The sequence below is a fragment of the Pyricularia pennisetigena genome, chromosome 1 (assembly GCF_004337985.1).
Source record: "Pyricularia pennisetigena strain Br36 chromosome 1, whole genome shotgun sequence".
NCBI lineage: Eukaryota > Fungi > Ascomycota > Sordariomycetes > Magnaporthales > Pyriculariaceae > Pyricularia > Pyricularia pennisetigena.
Genome location: NC_043740.1, coordinates 4,062,077 through 4,079,860, shown reverse-complemented (window position 1 = coordinate 4,079,860; position 17,784 = coordinate 4,062,077). Strand labels below are relative to the sequence as shown.

Genomic DNA, 17,784 nt, shown 5'->3' with positions numbered 1-17,784 from the left:
TTCAGCTGGCTGATGTATACTTTGCGGTCTTGAATGGCCGCCTCCAACCAGCCTCTGCCGGTATCGCAGAGGGACCTTCCCTCAAATCGGTAAGTCGCCATTGTTTGCCATCATGGCCTTCAATATGCCAGCTTGGCAGCCGCGCTTTTCCAGAGTACCCTACCGTGCAAGTGCACCGATCGCGGTGATGACTTCATCATTGGTGCTGAGAGACCTACTTAGTAGCTCTCCATGAGTGCCTCTTATTATAGACTACAACGGTATCTGAGCGATCGAATTTTGCCATGTGGGCGCATGCCAAGTGGTATGCTGTCATGGTGATCTATTCCTCCGTCCTAGCTACCTTACCTTGGTTGCTTGCAGAGCTCCCTCCTCCCAGAAGCATACCATCTTGGCCAAAGTTGTTTGACTTACAGTTCCCTGTCTACAACAGTGCCGACATGCTAAAAGTCGAAAATGGCTGAGAAAAATTGCAGAACCAGCTCAGACTCACCTAGCACGAGAGCTGCTTCCAAAAAGCCCGTGGCGCCCAGAATTCCAGCCCACCAGGTCTATGCCCTACCAGCCCCCATCAGAACTTTTCCCTTGCCAAGCTTTTACCCGAGTAACCCGCTGTCTCTCGCGCATCTCATCTATATATGGTTGAAGCAGACAGTCTTCGCCAGGCCACCAAATGAACCCTCCAAGTTGTACCAGGGCGAGTGGTCGCCAGAGACCAGATCCGTCAACATCTCGGATGCTGTCGACATCAGAGCTCTGTGGGAACAAGGCTTCTTTGGAAAAGGAAGTCTGAGCCGCAGCGAGCCAAACTGGCTGAAGCGAGAGATGAACCGCCGTGGTGTCGATACCGTCAGTGTTGCAGAACAAAATACAAACAAGAGAAGAGAGGAACGTCTTCGGGCCAAATGGGAACGAGCAAGGCTAGAGCAGGAGCTTATAGAACAGACTCGTCTTGAGGAAAGTCTAGCTGCTGCTGTCCTACCTGGCTCCCATGTCCTGCAAGCCATCGTCCCTCCAGTTGGCCCTCTTGAGCTCCTCCGGCTACCCAACTCGGCGTCGGATCTGAAGGTCTTAACCTCGATAACCAATTTCACCAGCGGCCTAGCCAACGGCACAAGCGGGGCATCCTGCGATCTGGCTCCCTCGCCAGAAAAGCCTAAAGTCAATGGTGCTCAAAAGTCCAATGGTAGTGCACATCCACCGTCACACAAGATTGAAGGTCTGCATCATCTACTAAAGAAGCAGAAGAATGTCCGGTTCTCTGGTGGGGTCGCATCGACCACATTTGATGAAAATGATCCGCCTGGCCCTGGAGGTTCGCAGTCACAACTGCAGAAGGATGCCGTGAAACCATCACCAGTGCCCACTGGTGCAGGTCGTGACATATCGCACCGCGCGCCTCTTGACGAGACTCGAGACCTCGAGCACCTGCAGCTATCTGCACAGGAAGCATTCTATCTTTCCTTTGCCATCGGCACGCTGGCAGTCGTAGATCCAAAAACGAAGGCAAAAATGTCAAACCTGGAGCTTCTGCACCTATTTGCCGATCACTACTATTTCCCACCGCGATTGTCGGGCCGGGCATCCTCTGATCTGCGCACCGATGACTCTTTCCTTGTTCATTACGTTGTGTTCCACCACTTCCGATCGCTTGGCTGGGTTCCTCGCGAGGGCGTCAAGTTCGGAGTCGACTTGCTCCTTTACCGGCGCGGACCTGTATTTGATCATGCTGAATTTGGCCTCGTGGTGCTCCCGTCTTATTCACATCCCGACTGGAACCTCGAGGAGCGCAAACACCCGCAGCAACATCTATCTTGGTTCTGGCTACATGGAATCCAACGGGTTCTTTCGCACGTGCTCAAAAGTCTGGTTCTTGTCTACGTAGACATCCCACCGCCCTCAGCCGTCGACTTGGTGTCAGACCCAAAGAAGGGCATTGCTGGCTTGCTGGAGCAGTACAAAGTGAGAGAAGTGATGGTAAGGCGTTGGTCGTCCAACCGCAATCGCTAGCCTATAGGCGCACGAAGACTTTGATCGCGAGGATGGGCAGTCGGTACTGGGGCGATCACAGGATTAGAATCTTCTATCGCCAAGCACGGACGTATCCTGATACCAGAAAGCTGCATATAGTTCAAGCCGAGTTGATAGCCGAAAGGTCAGGCAATGTTGAATGTGAAGAATTCATGAACCATTCCTCCCATGCACCGAGCATCTGACACGAGACACTACGCGCGTGACTTTTGGGATCGAATCGGGCGTGTCTAGTGAAACGCGGCGCTCACTGAATATGCACTAAACGCCGGTCTCATGATCGGCCGGTCTACTAATGGACGGTAGTCGGCCAGTATGTCAAGTGCCGCAGCAGGACTGCGAGAACTCAAATGGCACACAAGCTGCACCTCATTTTCATTTTTATTTTTTTCAATCTTTTGTGCCGTCTGGATTTTTGGCCACCAATGAGCACATTCGCACATCTGGACCAGCTTGCTGAAGGCCAGAGAACCGACCGGTTTCGAGCTATCCAGTTCGACAACGCACATACCCAGACAAAAAGCAGAGCATAGGAAAAAATACATCAAGGATGAGATCTTGCGCTTGTTCTAATCGTCTGATTGCAGCCGCATGCCTCGTCGGAGCGGTGCCTCTCATGGCATATGTCGGAGCCGCACCTACAGAGGTGCCCCAGCAGCAGCACTGCCAGACCAAACCTTTCGCGTTCTTCCTAGCTGGTGATTCCACGACAGCCATCCAGAGTCCAAACGGTGGCGGGTGGGGCACGGGGTTTCTGTCTTATCTCAACGACACAGCGGGGGCCTGGGGCGTCAACCACGGCATCAACGGCGCGACGACGGCATCTTTTGTCGAGGCAGGGGAGTGGGACCGTGTGCTGTCGTCAGTCCAACAAAACAGCGCAAACAGCAGCTGTGTGGTGACGATCCAGTTTGGGCACAATGACCAACTACCGTCCCGCGGTGTCTCGAGAGATCAGTTCCAGTCAAACTTGGAGAAGTTTGCTGCCGATGTCAGGGCCGCAGGCGGCCTGCCAGTGATACTGAGCCCACTGTCGAGAAGGGATTTCTCGGCCAACGGAACGCTTATAGATTCTCTTGGTGTTGAGAGGAGCTTGGCCAAGACGGCGGCGGGCAATTCCGGTGCAAGATTTGTCGATCTGAACCAGGCGAGCGCGAGCTATGTACAGGCCCTTGGTGCGGAGGCCAGTAAGAAGTATAACAGCAATCCTGGTGACACGACGCATCTCGACAAGTGGGGGAGTGTGGTATTCGGCAGGATGGTAGCAGACTTGCTCCTTGGACATGATGCAAGGCTAGAAACCAAAGATGCAGGTGTTGGTATCATGGTGCAGAACCCTGAGTTGGTACTTGTCCAGCAGGGTGGGCCGGACGAATTGGAGCCTAGGGCAGAATGCCTGAAGGGGTGGATTGTCGAGGACAAGGAGCTTAGTCGCAAGATATGGAGGGGTGATGCAGCCTGACGGGTGTGGATGAGCCGTAAAATGTCAACCTAGTCTTTGATATCGCTATACCTAGCCTTAATCCCGCGCTAAAGTTGCTGCTCTCATAACTGCCAAAGTACTGTACCAGAACCAGACCAGCTTCTTTGATTATTTTACATCATAGGCCGGCAAAACTGACTTTTTTTTGGGTTATCCCATATCGACCTGACCCCTTTCAGTTAACTAGCTAGTTAGCTAATGTGCTTGGATGCATAAAGTTCAGGTGTTACTTCCGCTTAGTCCCGTCCCAATTCTTCACGTCAACACCCTCAGGCGGATGAACCTCAACCCGGCGGTTGGCAACATCCGACCAGTCCATGCTCAGCTCTGTCCCATTGCTTTCCGTGTAGCTCTTCATCATGGCACGCCTAGCCTCAGGTGTCGCGCCCTTGTACAGCTTCTCAAAGAAATGGTTCACATCCTGTGGCTCCTCATCGTCATCGCCGAGCTTCTCCCAGTCCTTGGGTCCACTCTTAGAGCTTGTTGGATATGGCGGCGGCTTGTTCTGGAGCACCCAGTCCGGTATCGGCTCGGGCTTCGGCGGTACGTCTTCCACATCGGGTTCAGATAGCACTGACACTGACTCCTTCGGTTGGGATATCGACGGAGGGTCGGACGAGTCGGCCATGGTGCCCCACGTTTTCCATTTCTCGCCCGGTTGCGCCTTGACCAGCGTTAGCTCAACCTTGACAGATCCGACGAACTGCTTAATGGTGCCTGGCTCAATCTCATAAGCTAAGCTGAGCGTCACCGGCGTATCACCCTCTTTGGGCATGTTGTGTAGTACAATGGTTCTTGAGTTTTTGACTTCGGCGCGAAAGGTTTTCTTGTCAACTCCTTTGCAAAATATGCTTATGGTAACGTTGGCAGAGTTTTGGAAAAAGTCAACCCGAAGCTGCTGAGGTTTCGCGGCCGTGGCAGCGGTGTCTGCTGTTGCGGGCCCCTGGCGTCCACCGGCTTCCTTTTCCGAAGTGTCCTTGCTTCCGTCCGGATCGTACTCCCCATCCACCAATGCAGGCGGGTTTGGCGTCCTGGCCACAGTCAACTTCCTCTCGGTTGCATCGGATGGCAACCTCGCCAGGTTGGACAAACACACCTGCCGCATAGAATGCGCCCTAACCCACTTTCTGCTCTTAGTCAGATCAGCCTGGTTCACATTGCCCTTCTCCGGGGAGACAGGCTTTTCCTTCTCCGCCTGCTCCACCGTGCAATTGTAGAAGCCATTGTCGTCGACCTTGGCCAGTACCGGATCCTCCTCACGCGCCGAAGCTCCACTGCCCAACCTCACTGCCCACAACAGGCAGGCGTCAGCGTCGGCGTATCTCCCCAGCCGGAAGAGCGCCACACCTCGCCGATACTGGGCCTCGAGCATCTGCTCGAGCCTCTGCGAATGCTGCCGCGCAGCAGCAATGTTGTACGCATGCTCGGCGTCAACGAGGGCACGCTCAAACTGGGATTCTTTCGTGTATGCCTCCGCGCGGGCGAGAAGCCAGATCGGGGACATGGTGACGGCGATCGCCTTTGTCAGATGTGGGATCGCGTCGGCATAATTGCCCTCCTTGCAGAGGGCTATGCCCTTGTTGGCGTTGACGAACTCCATAGTACTGGTCAGATCAGACCGCTCTCAGCCGCAATCTGTACTCAGATGCTAGCCAAAGTTGAGCAAGCAATTTCCGGTTTTAGGATCCGAGATGATATCCAGTCAAGGAGTAATCTGGTCACGTATGGTTTCTGTAGATAATAGATGCGTACAATACCAAAGTGGTGTTTTGTCATGCAACAACCAACAAGTAACGAACCAAACTCAAACTGGAGATGGAAGCCTTCGGAGCTTGCTCGAAGCAACCCAACTGCATAGAAGCGGGGAACTGGGTAGCTCCTTCATTCACATCGGCCAATATGCATGGGAGGAACCGCCCCACCTTCCTTCTGTCAATTCGCACCACCTTGGGATTGAGAGAAGGAGCATTTTCAGTGCAACTTCAACCACAAGTAGGGAAAGGTAGCAGTTACTTAGATCTATATACACTAGGTAGTAGCAGGCGTGTTTCAATGGACCTTGGATAAACGCTATTATTACTAGTCTAGTCTGGTTGATTCTCGGTCAACCATGTACCAATGTCCAAAGATTGAAAGTGTTCCGTAGCTGTACTTCTCATGACTACATGCAATAAAGTAATTCACGTCACTAAACTATGCCATTTGGGATATTTCACCAGTCCCTCAGATAACCGTCTCGTTCGGGTATCTTTTGGCAAACATGCCAAGAGCCTTCAAGGTGAAAGTGAACTTGTAGTTTGGATACGAAATCATGCAGCTCTTGTTGAATACGCCCTCGATGGCCTCCTGAAGCCACTCGCCGTTGGGCTGCTGACGTTGCATAATGAGCTTCACGCCTTTGCGGATGGGTTCGATATGTGGATAGTCAGCCTTCATAAGACCAATAATGGCCCATGCCGTCTGTACCACAAGTGATCCCATGGGATGCTCAATATACTCGGCTTCCTCGCAAGCCTGCGATTTTCAAGTCAGTACGCATTAGTTTGCCTTGCGGGCCTCGTCGGATTGTTCGGTGGCTACGATGTGGGATAATGACTTACTCTGTAGCTTTCAGACCAACCACCGTCCTCACGCTGCTTGGACACCAAGAAGTCGCAGCCCTTCCTCGAGCTCTCACTGTCCTGATAGGTCTCACCGATGCTAGCCAGACTCTCCAAGGCAAACATACCAGCATAGGTGAAACAAATGCCCCAGCTGCCATACCAACTACCATCCGGCCTCTGATCTGTCTTGATCCAGTTTACAGCCTTGTGAATGAACGTTTTGACCTCGGAAGCTCTGTAGTCCGGCCAGTGCTTGTGGAAGAGCGACAGGGCTGTGACACAAGCGGTGGTACATTCGGGGTACAGATACTCCACCATGATGCGCCCAAAGACCTCGGCTGCGTTCAGCATCTCCAACTTCTCACTACCACGTGGCAGTTCGTACGAGGCACACCCTCCGTCCTCCGTCTGGTATGTAAGCAGCGTATCAATCGCATCGAAGATTCTCCTATCACTGATGAGTTGTGGGTAGCCCGGAGTCTTTTGCAGTATGATGACGGATTTGAGGGCCTCGGAAATGCAGTCGCTGACGGCATAGCCTTGGTCCTTATTACTGAAACCCCAAGCGCCTTTGCAAGGGTGCCTGTAGGATTCCTCCTGCCACTTGCAATTCTCACGGATCTGCTGATCGTCGAGGAACTCGAGAGCTTTGAGCAGCATTGGTTTCCAGCGGCGATCTTCTGTCAGGCCGGCATCCATCACAGCCTGGATGGCAAAAGCCGTGTCCCAACATTGAACCCCATTTGTGCCATTGACCATCAAGCCTTCTTTGTTCACCCAGAGGAACTCCTGCAACCTCTCGCGGTGTCTCTTGACGGCGTAGGAGTCTGGCCCATCCTTGATGTAGCAAACAACTATGTTCATGGCGCCGTTCACGGGCGCTAGGTCCGCGTAATCCGTGTTCTCATCCTCCATGTCGACCAGTTTGCTGACCCAATCTTCCGCTCTTTTCTTGAGAAAGTTGGGGCGCAGAAACGGGTTCCAAACGTTGACAATGGCCCAGTTTGCAGCGGTGAGTAGCCACGTCTTGGGATGGTAGTTGTCCCGTGGGGCAATACTGTCTCTGTTTGCGGCCCAGTTGATCTTCTCGTAAGGCTCAACAAATAGCTCCTGTCTTAGCTCTTTGACAAGATCCGTCGTCTCACCCTGCCATCCTTTCGAGTATATATATGACATTGGTAGGAACACCATTCGCATATGAATCCACCACCGCCACGGGGCAAAGGGAACCCAATCGGGCAGCAGCCAGAACTCGGGCGGCACTGGGTTCACCAAGTCCCAAGGCACGACACCCAGCACAGCGAGCCAGAATTTTGCCCAATGCGGTGCCTGGGTCGTGCCGCCAAGCTTGTGAAGGGTTGCGCGGGCCTTGGTCATGGCAGGATGGTCTGCATCCACGCCGACGATCCTCAGGGTGGTGTAGTTCAAAACTGTACCAAACACAGTGCTCTCGCCCTCAATATGTAGACCCCATCCACCATCCTCTGGATTCGCGCGAGCGAAAAGATAGTTTTTGATCTCGGTAGCAATAGGCCATGGAATCGGCGTCTTGGTCACGTACCAGCTGATGACCAAACCTGGCATGAGGAACATGGGCCCGCCATATTCGCAGCCCCAGTTACCAGGCGGTAGCTGCAGCTTTTCGAAGAAATCGAGACCATTGACGACCGCATCGAGAGGTTTCTTGGGTTCTGGGAGTGTGGGTAGGTCCTAGTAGGCATGGGGTGTCTATTAGTGATTGGGCTTGCCGTACGACCTCCACCACAACGGAGGAGATGCTCACCATAGGCAGGCCCAGGTACCACTTGTCGGCGTAGCTCTGCGGCCATTCTTTGACAGCCTCGTCATCCTCGAGATAATGCCAGGTGTGTCGACCCTCGTCATCTAGCATGCGCCAGCGGGTTGCATCCGTCTTTTCAGCGAGCTTGGGGCGCTTCCAACCCGAATCTTCAGCATGAGTGGCGGCCGAACGCTTTCCAGAACCGCGCTTGACACCATTGCTGTCCGTGCTGTTGACAGCCACGCCTGTGGCTATGGCCTCACCCATAATGTATGAATGGGATAAATAATAGCTGCAGCCCTGTTTTGTGAGCGCTCGAACTCGGAGTATGGGGGGGTTTCCTAAGCTTCTCAGCAAGTACTGAAAGACCCGGTCTGCACTGGGATCGCCATGAACCACCTAAGAGTGGTAGTTAGCGGCGCTTCAAGGTCTACTCCACGCCGTTAATTGACCTACCTACATATAGTACGGGTTCAATTAAAAAACCTCACCTCATTGATGATCGGGCATTAAAATTGAGATTGGACCATCGCCCCGCTCAACAAGGACCCTTGTTCAAAGAAAGGGGTCCACCCCACCAGGCCCCGCGAATCCAGAAGAGTCTTTCCTTCCCAGAGTGATGAAAAACACCGGGTTGTTTGGTAACTGTTTGCCATCCAACCGTACTCGGAATTGTAATTGCCCCTTTCGATTGCACAAAATTCGGCATTGGCAGCTGATGGGCAGACTGGCCAAAGAATTCGTCGTAAAAATACCCAAAAATGTTCATTTCTTGCTTCCAGCCATCATGTAAGCACAATCGGTACGGATAATATGCTTTGCATCCTTTAGTGCCGGCCCGTTTCACCTATCCATTTTACTTTGTATACTCGAGTCAAAACCGAACACGATCGATTCTCATCTCGCTTCATGAATTGTCATCGGACATGATGCTCAGGCGCTCGGGACGTGTCTGCAGGCCTCCGAGGTGGCTGCTGCTGTCCTCAGTTCCCATGGAATCTCAAGGTCGAGCAAGCAGCCAAAATACTCGCGCTAGTAACGGTCAACAAGAGCTTGCCGTGCAAGATCAAGGTTCTGGTGATCGAGATGTTCGGAACAGCAGCCAGAACACTGAGTGGTTTGTGGAACATGGCAATGACTACGTACAGCAACAGGCTATCCTCCACGCTGCCAGCCCGCCACCTGCAAATGCAGAGAACCGGCCCATGACTGTAATTTCACAAATTGAAGCCATTTTCGAGTCGATTGCAGTCGACATACAACAGAGCAGGGAATTGTCCATTCCGTATTGTCGTGTCAGAGGTATACGTAACAGCAATGGCCGGCTAAGATTTCCAGGACGCAATGTTTCTGAGGCAAGGTCGTTTGGTAAGATTCCTTTGCTCAACCCTCGGAGGCATAGTACATCTTTGCGGCTCGTATTTAAACTATCCTCCTTCTGTAGCCCGCTTGCTGTGCATTCTCGAGATGTCACATCATGCTCTCGTCACTGGCAATATTGTGACGAAAAGGTGTGTCATTAACATCAGACGTATTTCTTGTTGACAGACTAGAACCCAACAAGGTACGCACGCCTAAGGATAAGCACACGTACTAATTGCCGATCAGGAACATATTTTACCAAGCCAAAGATCTGTTTCGCGACCAGGCTGTTGTTGATAGACTAGTAGATGACCTTGCTTTCACACTCGGTGTTGGGCGACATTCATTGAACATTGTCAGTCACTCACCCAGATCAAGTAGGAGTAGCTCGTGGCAATGGCTGACCCATCTTGAAGACCGCCACTGGCAAGGGTCTAATAATAGGGCCAATTTCCTTCGTCCTTAATAATGGCACCATGGTCTCTTGCGATAACACGGGGAATGAGGTAATCACCCATATGGAATACTCTGGAATGGATTCGTTCTAGTATTGTCATCATATTGATCGGGATACTTCTCTAGGGAACAATTATTTGCTCGACCGAAGGACCAGGTCGAATCGAGTTACCGTCCGCACGTTGGGTCTTGATTATCGAAAAAGAAGTGAGCCGAATACATCTACAGAAACCTTGGTGGCGACAGTACTAAGATTCATGCAAGGCAACTTTCAGGACTCTTGCATCTTCCCAGTTCTTCCGGAACTCGCGTGCTGGACCTGGGGTTTTGATCACGGCAAGCTATTGTCAAAACAGATTTGCTGGCATGGCCTCAACTGAGGGACGGGTTGGCTAACCATAACCATTGGATCATGATAGGGAAAAGGCTATCCGGACCTCAATACGAGGAATTTGGTGTACTTTCTTCGAGACTCGTGCCCGCAAATCCCAATTTACAGCCTGGTCGATTATGACCCTGACGGGATCAGAATACTGCACACATATAAATACGGCAGCTCTTCTTTGGAGCATGAGAGACAGTCGGCTGTGAACAACATTCAGTGGATAGGAATTCGATTGTCGGATGTCAAGCAACACCATCTGAGACCATGCCACAACCTCTTGCAGGATGCTGGCTCTCAAATCAACGTTGAAAGTACGTGTGATCACAAAACCATTCACCTTAACAAGAAAGACTCTTCAAGCCAATAGCTGTGACCCTCGATACGGAAAGCTGCGATGCTGAGACTAGGAGCCTCTCGCTAACTGAAGTGCCTCGTCCAAAATGTAGCACACTCTGGATTGAACGCAGGACAGATCCAAAGCCAACCAGGATTTGCTATGTCGAGACAGAACGCTTTCGAAGTGAACACTTTCCAGCTGACTACTAGGGACCGTAAACTTGCACATGCAATGGTTTCAAAGCTATCTGGGCCATCAGAAACAAGGGGGGAACATGAGCAGGATTTGTGCGAGCTTCAAGTCATGCTTATGCTTAATGTCAAGGCCGAGATACAAGCTGTTGACACTCTCGGGGATATCACCGAGTGGCTTAACAACAAGCTGTGCTCCCAGTTGATGAGTGCATAGCCAGAAGGCGACTCGATACAGGTCCAACGCATATGATTAGGGGCCAGAGCTAGACTAGATTTCGTAATTTCGCGGCAGATCCAAAGCAGAATTCAAGTCTGTCTGAACCTGTATCTGATTCTTCGTGTACATGTCCAAAGGAATAGAGCTTGCGTTCAAGACACATGGTCCATGAAAAGTTTAATTATTGGAGAAATTTGGCAATAACATACAGCATCAAAAACTTGCTATGGAAATTATATCAAAGGTCAGTGTTGTTTCAGGATATACGAAGATAGGTTATCCAATATCCGCCTATCTACTTAGGTAGGCCAAGGTAGAGACTGTGTTGAACAGTATATATGAAAGCGAACACTGTGCGTTTTTTTAGCCCGCCGACGAGAAATTTTTGCCCAAACACGCAATGGCAGAGGTGGGTGAAATAAGGAATTTGGAAAAATGGTAAAAGAACCCCTCCAACAGGAAGAAGAAAAGAAAAGAAAAAATCCGAGACAGAAACAGACAATAAAACAACAACAAAATCAAAGACACAGGGATAAAATAGGTCTAAAAGCAGGTGTCGTCTAATTACTTCTGCTTCCTTTTTCTGTCCAGCAATCACAAGGCTCGTTTATTTTTGCTCAAGATGGCGCCCAAACTGAGCGAGGACGAGATTGACGATCTCATCTACTTGGCACGAGCAGGTGAGGCGACGGAGCTTACGGAGCTCCTCTCGACGCTTGCAACCCGGGAAGGCGCCAGCGATGCCGAGATACTTTTGCAAGCCAGGGATGAGGGAAAGTCGACATGTTTGCACATGGCGACAGGGAATGGTCACTTGGGTGGGTGCATTCTAGTTACGCTCATGTTCTTGTTCTGCTGCTATTCTTCTGCACTGTTATGGTTTTTGAGCCGCGATTGACGGGAACCAAGAACCATAATTTCCCCTCCCATTCAGTATATATTTACAGACGCATGCTAACAAGAGGCGCGACACACGATACAACCCCAAATGAAGAAATCGTCAAATACTTTATCAGTTTGTTCGCAAAACGCCCGGCCACGGAGAGGCAGGAATACCTGGACGCAGCCAATGAGTACGGCAACACGGGTTTGCATTGGGCATCGCTGGGCGGGCATCTGGAGGTTATCAAGGTACTGGTGGACGCGGGGGCAAGCCCGGCGTTGGCCAACGACAAGAACTACGTGCCACTAGACCTAGCAAGTTTCAACGACCACGTGAAAGTGGTTGACTATTTCCTGGAGCAGGCTAAGAAGCTTGAGACGGTGGAAGTGGGTTCGACGGAAGGGATGGACGTTGGTGGCGCGGGCGGGAAGGACGGAGAGGATGAAGAAGAAGAGGAGACTGTTGTGATGAAGGCTGGGGACGTCGGCCAGTCTTGACGAGAAGGATAATGATGGAGACAAGAACAATCATTCTTTGATGCATGATGCAGGAAAGCAGTAAACGAATATCCGCTGGTACAGCCAGTCATCAGGTCTCTGATAGAGATAGCATATAGAATAGTATGCTCACGGCCAAATGAATGGTGGAAAATGACCCAGAGGGCAGTATGTAACATATGTACTAATAGTCGAAACGGAGTTGCAAAAAAGGCAAGGATTGGTCGTGTCAGGATAGACAAAAAAAAAGCGATTGTCCCCATAGGCACTGAAAACTGTAGTAATGATGCATGCAGCTTTCCGGGAATATTGGGGTCGTTGAGGTATGCCATTGCCCGACATTTTGTGGTGGTAACCGTGGCATAGAGGTCATGGTATGCGTCAAGGGGTCGATCTCTCTTCATTTACTTGGCCGTCTTTTTGTATTTCGATGCCGAGGACGGAGGAAATCCGTGAAGAGAGGGTTGGTAAAGGCCTCTGGAGCCCGCCCCCACGCCTGCGACATTCGTTATGCTGCTTGTGCGTGGGGGTTTGAGTGGGAGGTGGGGTTCGCGACAAAGTACCTGGGAAGGCACATAAGTACCCAGGTGTGTAGTTGAGGTACCCAGACAACCAGGACTAGGGCGAACAAGCCAAAACAAAATATAATCTGCCTAGATCCATGCCTAGGTATGCATGAGCGCTCCAAATCATCCATAAGGTCATATGAATTAAGAGTCTGATGTCAAATTGAAATATTGAAATATTGAGACAGGCTCTAGCTTAGATCTTGGAAAAACCTACATCTTTTGCAGTCTCTTCATGACATTCATCCCTAGGCTCCACCGAGTATTATGGCAATCCATCATGCATTTGCTGGGTTTGGATGGGGCCGAGGACGAGATGAGGGTCACACCCCCGCCTTTTTTTTATCCTTACTATCATAACCTGAGCCTACCTTGCATCAACAGTACTCACTGCCCCCATGCGATGGATCCCCATTTTCACGCACCACGCGCGCGCGCGCGCGCGCCCCTTACCCCAAAGTCAAGCGCCCCCTCATCCTCGACCAAGCAAGTTCCGATGGCGGCCGGTACTGCTCTCGCTCGACTCAGCTGTTACTATTGTTATCGTCATTTTCATTATCGTTTCTAGCGTCGGATCAGCCAAATCTCTGTCAATGGCAGCAGAAGTATCTGAGGCTGTCATTCGGGTTACACTCACTGTTGTTTCCAGGTCGGACTTTGCATTTCCAGCCCCAGTCTCGTTCCCCGTCTTGCTCTTTGCCCTCAACCAGGGCAAAGTGAAATGGGAAGAGAGCGTGCAAGAGAAACTGTGAACAAGAATCGAGATAGAAAGCCTGAATAGAGCAACTGGGAGATGCCATGCAGCTGCCTTTCCCCTCGTTTTACAGTGAAAAAGTCACCTAGTTAAGACCTATTCTGGGGCACATTCAAACCGACCAAGGTGGGTAGGCTAGCTCAGGCAGGCTCCGAAATGTCTACGCATGCAGAACCCCCACCGAGAAGACAAGAAAACCAGGCGAGTGAGCCCGCATCAACTCCAGCAGCAGAACGGGAAGCGGCGCGGCGACCGTCAGAGCCGTCAACCTTTACACCAGCACCAGTAACGGCAACGGCATCAACCCGCCGTGCAAGCCGAAGGGGCGCACCGCGTCGGTTTCGATGTGATGTCGAGGGCTGCGGCAAGCTATACACGCGCGCAGAGCATCTTCAGCGCCATCAGCTAAACCACAATCCGCGCGAGATCTTTGAATGTGACGAAGACGGATGTTCTCACTGCTTTGTGCGCGCCGACCTGTTGGCCCGCCACAAAAATAGACACCATTCCTACTCATATGTGCCCAGACACCGCGGCGCAGCTCGGAGCTCAACTTCTTCTTCCAACGCAGTCCCACGGCCAGAGTCAGATGGACAAGCTTGTGCCGGTGCTTCAGTGCAATCAATCGTCTCAGCCACCACCGCTGCCGCCGCCGATGGGGGAGCCCGGCCTGGAGGTTTGCACGATGGACAGCCTTCGCCGCGGGTCCCTCACGATGCTGTCCTGATGACGCCCGAGCCGAGTGTTGGCCAAATCTCAGGTGCTGGCGCTACTATTCACGCACCACCAGGCTGGTCATCACCCATGGTAGAGGCCATCAGCACCGCAGCCACCAACAATAACAATAACAACAGCAACAACAACGACACCAGCAACCCTCATGACCTACTGCCGCGCAAGACCATGTTTTATGGCCACGTACAAGGCCTAGCCGAGCAAACAGTGGCGCCCGTCGTGCCATGGGGGTTCCCACCCGAAGATACACGGATCCGTGATAATTTTGCCACCTGGTTGTTTGATACCCAGGGCCACTACAACGACATCAACGTTGCCAACGTTCCATTTCTCGAGGGTGGCCTGGAGTCGCCTTTCAACACAAACATCCTTTACGACTACGAATCTCTAACAAGCAGGTCGCAACTAGAGACGCCTCCACGACAGACAGATACCGAAGAGCAGCTATCCGACTACCGTCGACAGGAAATACTCCGCTGGTTTAAGGCCTTCCGCCTCAAATATCCAAAGCTCGAACCCCTAGTCTCCAACTTGGTATCGACTGGAAACAACCCGGACCACCCGCCGGCACTCAACCTCGAGATGATGCGCGACTGCCTACGCGAGTATTGGGAACACGTCTCGTCGCGACTGCCCATCATTCATGAGCCTACGTTCTCTTGCAACCGCTGCTCGATGCTCCTGCTGCTCGTCATGATTGCACTCGGCGCCGCCTCGCTGCGCAACCGGGACGCAAGCGGTGCTCTGGCTGATTATGGCGGCTTTGCAGATGTCATCATCTGGGGTTTGCGCTGGGAGATTGTCACGGCCGAGGAGGCCACCCCGCCCGTCAGCCTGGCCGTTGCTCAGGCGCTTCTTCTGCTCGAGTTCCACGAGAAGATGTACAGCTCCCGCCGCCTGCACGAACGCGCTCACATCTATCACTCTTCGACACTCACCCTTCTCAGGCGCGGAAGCCCGCTAATCGGGCGATCAGGGAGCGAGACCCCACCAGAGCAGCATCAGTACGGTAGCGGGGCCGCCCTCAGCAGCAACAACCAAACCACGGACTCTCAAACATGGTGGACGAAGTGGGCGGAAACAGAATCTATGCACCGAGTTGTCTACGCCGCCTTCATGATGGATGTAGTGCATGCCGCAATGTTCGGGCACGCGGCCGACATGGCACCACACGAGATTCGACTCCCGCTTCCCTGCGACGACCAGCTCTGGACGGCGGCGAACGCCGAGTCTATGCGCGAAAAGGACGCAAACCTACGCATGTACGGGCTTCGGCCCATATCTTTCCTCGACGGGCTCAAGCGCGCTGTCCACGCCAACGAGGTCCATACACACAGCTTCGGCAGGATGGTCATCATGTGCGGCTTGCTCAGCGTCGGTTGGCACCTGAGCCGAAGGGAGCCGCACCTCAAGTGGCTCGACCTCACAACGCCTGGTAGCAGCGAGGCAAGGGACGGGTGGAGAAAGACACTGCTGGGTGCTTTTGACGAGTGGAAGCGGAGTTTTGACTGCGCTCAGAACGAGGCGGGGGGTGGTAAGGCCAACGACACCAACAACGGGCCCATCCAGAGCGCAGCGGTACTATACCGCCTCGCACACATCAGTCTTCACGTCGATATTGTCGACTGCCAAGTGTATGCCGGGGCGAAGCAACTGTTAGGCAGGAAGGTGTCGACGCGGGACTATGTCAACGTCGTGGCACGCATGAAGGCGTGGGCGGGTCTCTCGGCAACGAGGCACGCGGTTCTGCACGCCTTCAAGCTGCTGTACCAGGTCCTGGTTGACCAGAGGCAGCCTTTGGTCGCGGGGAGCGACCTGCTGTCGGTTTCGTCTTCGCCTGCGTATGAGGGCAGCGGCGCCATTAATCAAAGCAATAGGCTGCCGCCGATCAAGATTCCAACGTACAGCTGCCGCAGTGAGGATGATCCGCACCGACCGTGGGTCATGTATTATGCCACACTGAGCATCTGGGCGTTTGTGAGGGCGCTACGGAGCCGGGGCGGTGGTAATGCCAGTGCTGAACATACGACAACGGCACCAACACCAACACAGCTACAGCCACATACGGGACTGTTGGGATCTGGTGGATTTAATCCCGTGGCGAACTACAACAGTGTGGTGGCCTACCTGTCCGGAGTGGCGAAGCTGACTGAATTGAGAGAAGACGTTGCAATGGGGCTTGGTGAGGGCGTCGGCGACTTGCTGGATTGTGTGTCGGCGATCCTAGGCGAGGCGCACTCGGAGCTACTGAGGGAGGCAAGGCTGAGGTTGAATGCCTGCAAGGGTATGCAAGCCTGAAGTTGTTTAGCTGGGCAAAAAAGTTCGGAAGTGTGGAAGCCAGAATGACACCAATAGATCTGGAGAAACTTGTCTACTGTGCCTCCTTGGAAAGGAAGTCCCGGCGATTTCTGGACGAGGTGATTTAATTTTAATAGCTACGGAGCTGACTCGGCTTCGCGAAAATGCGGGAGAACTACGAATAATGGAGCATGAATACAGGATAATACGAATAACGCGAAAAGAGCCATTATGGGGGTTTGCATGTCAATAATGACCCCTTCTCTCCCCCTCTTCTTGACATTCCCTTGTCCACTTGCATGCACATGTGCTCTACAATGTGACATCAACACTTGAGAAGTTGGTTGAGACAAAAGAAACAAAGGGTCAGAGGGAGGGCCATCCGAGTGAATACATATCAACAAGTACCACAAACAAGGACTCCACACCAGGAGGGACTCGTATGGTAATCATTAATGAATGCCTGCCTGTCATTGACAGGAAGCTGTGTTAAGCCCGCCATTCGAGTAATATAAAATGCTGACATGCTTGATCATTCTACCTGAGATTAATTGCCCCCCCCCCCCTAGACTGCAACAAGAGGACCATAACAATATCGGTGTGCAGGAACGTCATCTTGCGAAGATCGCAAGCTTTTAGTCTTTTAATACTGAGCCATCTTTAAGGATTGCCAGGGTGCCGGGATGACGACATGCGATTGTCTCATTGTCCAGCAAGAAGGATGTCAAATGATAGGTCTGGCAGCTGCACACCATGCATACACGGCAGATATTGCAGGAGTCAACCATGGTTCTGAACAGCCCGTTTTTGGAAGCTTCAATGCGGCATATGTACTGGTATCTGTTGTACAACTTGCAGCCATCTATGCTTCTGCTTTTCTATCAGTCCCCGCTTTCAACAGAGGTGGTCAGCCGTAGGTTCGGTGACACACGGTGGTCCGACGACATCTCCGGCGTGTCATCTCGGTAGATGTGCCCACCGATTGTGAAAAGATCGATTGCTGCTACTGAGACTAACGCTTCATTCCGTGTCCCATTATTTAGATATACAGCTTTTGCTCGGATCAGCTCAGCTTAATGTATGTTATCAGTTCTGATCGTTTACAAACCATCGTGCCATCGTCGTTTTCTTTCTATATAGAATCATTCAGATCGGATTTTTTTCATACTTGTCTTGTTGATTTTTGTTCAAGACCTGCATCTA

The 17,784-nt window shown here is 52.1% G+C and overlaps 8 protein-coding genes across 8 annotated transcripts; 6 read left to right on the top strand and 2 right to left on the bottom strand.

Annotated features, from left to right (window-relative positions):
- Positions 1-456: 456 nt before the first annotated feature.
- Positions 457-2,077, top strand: PpBr36_07767 (uncharacterized protein; the record flags this gene model as incomplete). Its single annotated transcript, XM_029894902.1, has 2 exons — positions 457-1,977; positions 2,018-2,077. 2 exons carry the CDS (start codon positions 457-459, stop codon positions 2,075-2,077), a joined length of 1,581 nt encoding a protein of 526 aa, XP_029748798.1.
- Positions 2,078-2,581: 504 nt separating this feature from the next.
- On the top strand, positions 2,582-3,493 carry PpBr36_07766 (uncharacterized protein; the record flags this gene model as incomplete). The annotated part of the gene is made up of 1 exon (XM_029894901.1): positions 2,582-3,493. One exon carries the CDS (start codon positions 2,582-2,584, stop codon positions 3,491-3,493), a length of 912 nt encoding a protein of 303 aa, XP_029748797.1.
- A 247-nt stretch (positions 3,494-3,740) lies between these two features.
- On the bottom strand, positions 3,741-5,114 carry PpBr36_07765 (uncharacterized protein; the record flags this gene model as incomplete). Its single annotated transcript, XM_029894900.1, has 1 exon — positions 3,741-5,114. The coding sequence occupies one exon, from the start codon at positions 5,112-5,114 to the stop codon at positions 3,741-3,743; it is 1,374 nt and encodes a 457-aa protein (XP_029748800.1).
- On the top strand, positions 3,874-5,255 carry PpBr36_07764 (uncharacterized protein; the record flags this gene model as incomplete). The annotated part of the gene is made up of 3 exons (XM_029894899.1): positions 3,874-4,057; positions 4,532-4,595; positions 4,652-5,255. The coding sequence occupies 3 exons, from the start codon at positions 3,874-3,876 to the stop codon at positions 5,253-5,255; spliced, it is 852 nt and encodes a 283-aa protein (XP_029748799.1).
- Positions 5,256-5,737: 482 nt separating this feature from the next.
- On the bottom strand, positions 5,738-8,164 carry PpBr36_07763 (uncharacterized protein; the record flags this gene model as incomplete). Its single annotated transcript, XM_029894898.1, has 3 exons — positions 5,738-6,028; positions 6,115-7,827; positions 7,901-8,164. 3 exons carry the CDS (start codon positions 8,162-8,164, stop codon positions 5,738-5,740), a joined length of 2,268 nt encoding a protein of 755 aa, XP_029748794.1.
- A 659-nt stretch (positions 8,165-8,823) lies between these two features.
- PpBr36_07762 (uncharacterized protein) lies at positions 8,824-10,845 on the top strand (the record flags this gene model as incomplete). Its single annotated transcript, XM_029894897.1, has 7 exons — positions 8,824-9,265; positions 9,300-9,408; positions 9,506-9,614; positions 9,676-9,765; positions 9,842-9,922; positions 10,135-10,411; positions 10,547-10,845. The coding sequence occupies 7 exons, from the start codon at positions 8,824-8,826 to the stop codon at positions 10,843-10,845; spliced, it is 1,407 nt and encodes a 468-aa protein (XP_029748793.1).
- A 625-nt stretch (positions 10,846-11,470) lies between these two features.
- On the top strand, positions 11,471-12,228 carry PpBr36_07761 (uncharacterized protein; the record flags this gene model as incomplete). The annotated part of the gene is made up of 2 exons (XM_029894896.1): positions 11,471-11,666; positions 11,843-12,228. 2 exons carry the CDS (start codon positions 11,471-11,473, stop codon positions 12,226-12,228), a joined length of 582 nt encoding a protein of 193 aa, XP_029748796.1.
- A 1,476-nt stretch (positions 12,229-13,704) lies between these two features.
- On the top strand, positions 13,705-16,581 carry PpBr36_07760 (uncharacterized protein; the record flags this gene model as incomplete). The annotated part of the gene is made up of 1 exon (XM_029894895.1): positions 13,705-16,581. The coding sequence occupies one exon, from the start codon at positions 13,705-13,707 to the stop codon at positions 16,579-16,581; it is 2,877 nt and encodes a 958-aa protein (XP_029748795.1).
- Positions 16,582-17,784: the final 1,203 nt, after the last annotated feature.